Source organism: Nanorana parkeri, unplaced genomic scaffold (assembly GCF_000935625.1).
Source record: "Nanorana parkeri isolate BGI_ZX_2015 unplaced genomic scaffold, ASM93562v1 scaffold1939, whole genome shotgun sequence".
Classification (NCBI taxonomy): domain Eukaryota; kingdom Metazoa; phylum Chordata; class Amphibia; order Anura; family Dicroglossidae; genus Nanorana; species Nanorana parkeri.
In genome coordinates this window covers 233,836-239,256 of record NW_017308207.1, presented here as the reverse complement: position 1 = coordinate 239,256, position 5,421 = coordinate 233,836, and the positions used below count along the sequence as shown (strand labels likewise).

Below are 5,421 nucleotides of genomic sequence, written 5' to 3'. Positions count from 1 at the left end.
TATATATATATTACTCACACAAATAAATATATGTACCTACATACATACATACATACATACATACAACATGTTCACATGTACTTAAAGGGAATGTAAAACGTTTAAAAGAAAACAACAAAACTGTTTCTATGTATTGATTGTAGTTATGTGTACTTGGGGACAGCCATGTTTGCTAATTACATACTCGAGCTCCGCTTCTTGAGTTGCAGTGCTACACAGTGATTGTTCTTTACTACTCCTGTCATTGTTTCAGCACCACTCTGTCCTAATAAGGACTAGGCATGTAAATTTAATTTCTTGCCAAATGCAAATTCAAATGCATCCGAATTTCCGAATGAAACAATTACCGAACGCAAATGAATCTGAATTTTGCGGTAACGAAAACTCAGATGCATCCGAATGCCATTCGGGCTATTGCTCACAGCTAAAAAACAAAAAACACTGGCCTCCACGCCAAAACAAACAAACAAAAAAGCCTAAAATACAATACCAGACTGTTGATCCGGGCAGCAGCCCAACAGAGCAGGAAAAGGGGGAAATGAGCATGCGCCTCCCCTCCCTGCACCATACCAGGCCACTTGTTCTCAACATGGAGTAGGGTCTCCATGTTAATGAGGACAAGGCCTCTTCACAACAATCAATGGTTGTGGGGGTCTGCAGGCAGGGGGGCTTATAGGAATCTGGGTGCCCCCTTTGATAAAGGGGGCACCTAGATCCCCCCCCCCAGGTGAATGAGTAAAGGGAAAATTGTACCACTACTCAACTCATTCACCAAATAAACATTCAATAGTAAATAAATTCCTCTATCCATAAATCCATTGCCGCCTCGACTGAATCTTTATTTACATCCGCCACTGGGTGAGAAAAAAAACAAAACAGTTTGCTATTGGCTATTTCAAATTGCAATAGGGGCCTGGAATGCATTGGAGGGTGGGTGGGCTGATGCTGTTTTTTTTTTTATTAATAAAGTCAATGAAATGAGTTTTTGTTTTTAAAACCCATCCGGATGTCCGAAACGAAAATTCAGATTTATTCCAAATACGAATAATGGGCGGATCAGAGTATTACAAAAATTAGAAAAAATCCGAATGGATCCGAAACTAAACTAATTTAGGCTGGGCCATCACCTGCCCAGCCTAAAGACAATGGAAGAAGGTAATAGGATGGGAGTCTGGAGAAAACTGACGTGACCAATGGCAGATCTCCTAATCTACATTATATGTTTTGAGTCTGTGATTCAAATAATTGAGCATGTCACACTTGAGCATGAGCGTTTTCAGGCAATTTTGAAGCTTTTTTGTGTGTTTTTCAGGTGTTTTCAGGCTTGAGCATTTTTATTTTAGCAAATAGAAAGCTAGTTACTAGGAGGAGGAGATGGTTTTTCAAATGCTCCAAAAGAAGTCTATGTAGCCAAAAATGCTAAATTTTGCACATAAAAAGCTCACACAATTTTTTCGAGTTACAACGCTCAGAGGAGAAGGGGCACCGTTGAAAATACTGGGATTCTTCATATTGAGTGGTATTGGCTTTCGGGTAACCCACAACAAAACGCACAGGCATTCTTCTAGAGGATCCCTCTAGTCCAGGTCTGCAAACTCTAGCCCTCCAGCTGTGGTGAAAATACAATTCCCATGATGCATTTGTCTCTGGGAGTCATGGATGGGAGAATCTTGCAATGCCTCATGGGATTTGTAGTTCCACAACAGCTGGAGGGCCAGAGTTTGCCCACCCCTGTTCTAGTTGATGAACTACAAGAATAGCAAAGTATGTTGTCAAGTGTCTCTGAAGGGGATTTTCACCTTCTCTACTTGTCTTGGTGACCACTGTCACTGCGATTGAAAATGAAGCAAAAAAACTCAAATTAAAAGTTGTCGCCAGAACAGGAATAGAGGGTAGAAAACCTCTGATGAGGACATTTGTCTCAATTAGAACTAAGAGAGTATTTCCTTTAATGTAGAGAGATTTCCTATCACTTTATGTTACTTCTTCAAGACAGGACAGGAAAGAAAATTGAACCAAAAAAGAAAAAGCTTTGCAAGGGTTTTAACTATTACCTTTAGGGCATATTAATGTGTCCGCACTCATGCAGCAAAACTCACTAATTTTGCTGCAAGTAAACCAATACTTTCCCTTTAAAAACAAACATACAAGAAGTGCTCCCACATGAAAACCTGGGCATACCTTTTAAGTAAACAATTAAGTCCCCATTCACCCCTGAGCCTTTGTTGTGCGTTCCCCCAAAGCGCGACAACACTCAACATAAGGAGTCATATTACTTTCAGTGGTGCCTGTCTGTGTCTTGAGTTTTTTTTTGTATCTCGGGCAGAATTGTGCAGGCTTGACCCCATAGGCTTCAATGGGAGTGCCTGAGAAATGCCTAAAAAAAACATACCTAGCAACCTTCTCCCACTAACCAGCTTTCCATTGGCTAAAAGAAAAATACTGCAGCCTTAAAACGCCTGAAAAATACCCAAAGAAACCTTCAAAATGGTCTAAAAATGCTCGTGCTCAAGTGTGAATGGAGTCTTAGGGCCCCTTCACACTTATGTGTGCATTAACCCACATATACTCCATTCATTTTCAACTAAGCAGGTAGCGCACCTCCACACACTATAAACCACACCTGCAGCATTTTCAGGAACACAGCACAACACATGGTACATACGTTGTGTCACACTGTAGTCCAGGTGGCAGCTACTACAAGTGTGCATGCATTTGGTATAGTACCACAACCTAATGTTACCTTAACGTGAAAGTATGAAGCCAACGTAAAGAAAAGTTGGCTCCAGCATAATGTCCTCATGTTACATTTACCTTTTACAGTCTGTATGCATTTGCAGTCCTTGCGTTATATTAGCTAGATGCAACAGCAAAATGTTTCCCAGCACACTCACCAGCTAGCATGCAAAAACAACTTGTCTCACCGCTAAGGTTAAAAACAGAGGTTTAGATACACATTTTCTGCAGAAAATGTGAAAGCCGCACCGCCTCGCCAAGGCACCTCTATATAGTGCGGTCCTAACTCTAAACTATGGGAGTCTCCATCTTGGAGCACATGTGGCAAAAGATAAATTGGGTGCAGGTTTGTCAGGAGGAAGCCCAACCTCCTTAAAAAAGGCACAGGGACGCACAAGGGACCCCGCACATCATAACGGCAGCTGAGACCCCCCCATGCGTCACTGCACCAAATCAGTCAAGTAAAACAAATGGCAAACGCACTCATCAATTTGTAACCAGCTCTAAGCAAGGTGCACATGGAAGGGCTTTATACAGTACAACAGCAAAAAGTTTCCCAGCACACTCACCAGCCAGCATGCAAAAAAACTTGTCTCACCGCTAAGGTTAAAAACAGAGGTTTTTTTATTTTCTGCCGAAGACGTGTATCTAAACCTCTGTTTTTAGCGGTGAGACAAGTTTTATTGCTGCTGCCTGGTGAGTGTGCTGGGAAACTTTTGAAACTTTTTGCTGTTGTACTGTATAAAGCCCTTCCATATGCACCTTGCCTAGAGCTGGTTACAAATTGATGAGTGCATTTGCCATTTGTTTTGCTTGATATTAGCTAGATGGGCACGTGTAATACATGATATAAATAAAACACTAAGGCTTCACATCTGTGCGCTGAGGCAATGCATGCAAAATCTTGTGCATTCCTGCAGCAACCTGTGTTTTTATTGTAGGTGCAATGCAGTGCCATTCATTCCTAACAGCATCCCAAAGCACCTGCATTGTAGCACACCACAATGCAAGGTAAATTATTACTATGTGGTGTGGTGTGATGCGTACGTGGACTTCTTTGGTGCAATTTTTCTATGTTGGACAGCCCATTTAAATGAATAGGGGCAGCCTAAAGCAACTCGCATAAAAAGTGCACATCAATGCCTGTGATCATCACAAAGATGTGAACCAGGGCTAATGCTAAAGAACACTGGGGGTAAAAATGTATCAATAGTGTCGCATCAGCAGCATCCTTAAAAAGGTTGCACACCTGATTTCTCTTGTGCATATAGTGACAGATTTATCGTCCTAGTTTGTTTCATTCTTAAATGCCTTCATAAGGAGAATGATCACTTCCTGGATGACAGCTGAAGTGCCCTGAAGTACTCAGCTGACTTGAGGGTATGAAGTTGAATTATCTTTGTGCTACTTTAGTCCCCATTCACACTTTCGCGTTCCATGAACCATGTCCGAAAACATGCGGTGTGAATGGGGCCTTAAGAAGTGCTCAGGAGCACTTCTAGAATGTGCGACAATTTGCAGGACTTTTAAAGCCGCAAATGCTGGACAGCTGAGAAATGTCGCAGTGAGTCGCAAACATTAATATGTCACAAAAACACTTAAAGACGCATAACAGAGATAAAACTTTGCGTTTAGTTAGCATGAGATTTTGGTCTTTGTAAAGGTGCCCATAAACTGCTCGATTCTCGTACAAGAATCGCGGGAAATCCCACGATCGTACAAGAATCGAGCAGTGTGAACGAAGACGTGCGAACGTTTCTACTGTACGGTCGCACGCCTTTTGTCTAAGGAGCACGCTAGAAAACCAGCCGAAAATCGTACGATTTTCGGCTGGTTTGAACGGTGCTCGGGAGACAAATGCCGAACTGGCCGGTGTGCGCACGCGCACACTGCCCGTTCAGCATTGCAGTCATCGGAAAGCCCGCCCCTCAGGGGGGCGGGCTTGCGATGATCGAGAGTACGATCCGCCTGTCCAAGATGGGCAGATCTTACGTTTTTTTAATTACTTTACAACCATCGCAAGACTAAGGTCTTGCGATGGTAGTAAAGTGTATGGCCACACTATTGTAAAGATTTTGTCGCAAACACATTCATAAATCCCCCCCCCATATACATTAGATTTGAAGTTCACAACATGCTACAATATGTAAACATTCCATACCGAGGTTCGTGTTGAAGACCACCGCAGCTGCAATCAGAGATCCCGCTGAGGCTCCGTACACCCTAGGAGCATTCTTCAGTACATCAGGGGCCAGGTCCAGAAGAGCTTTCACAGCTCCAATCTGATACACAGACAAAAATCCACTTCCAGAGAATGAGAGAGACAGAGGACTGTTTTCAAGCTCTGCCATGGTAGAGTAGTAACTGCTGATGTCTTGTTAGCAGCTTACAGTATCTAGAAATTCCTGAAAACAATTGAATGAATTCTCTAAAAAAAAAATGGAAATAACATGTCCTTAAGAATATACAATAGAATCCATCTACCATATTATGTGCATGCTAAAAATCCTCAGCCTCAATGTAGTGACTGTCCATTTAAATAGACAATTGCCTCTGCTTGTTGCATAAGTTCATTAACAGCCAGACTGGTTATTGCAGTTGTTTGTATAATCCTGCGTTCTCATGCTGACATTTTGCTCTCCTGGTCCGTGTTCTTGTACACTCCATGTGTCATATTTCAGTTAC

The 5,421-nt window shown here is 42.2% G+C and overlaps 1 protein-coding gene across 1 annotated transcript in view; it reads right to left on the bottom strand.

The window, feature by feature from the left end:
* The window catches only part of LOC108800152 (patatin-like phospholipase domain-containing protein 1), a 19,387-nt gene extending 14,285 nt beyond the window's left edge, over positions 1-5,102 (bottom strand). The window contains exon 1 of the mRNA XM_018572104.1: positions 4,898-5,102. Coding sequence (XP_018427606.1) covers positions 4,898-5,087 — 190 coding nt within the window. The 5' untranslated portion in view covers positions 5,088-5,102. The remainder of the gene's footprint in view (positions 1-4,897) is intronic.
* Between the last annotated feature and the right edge of the window lie 319 nt (positions 5,103-5,421).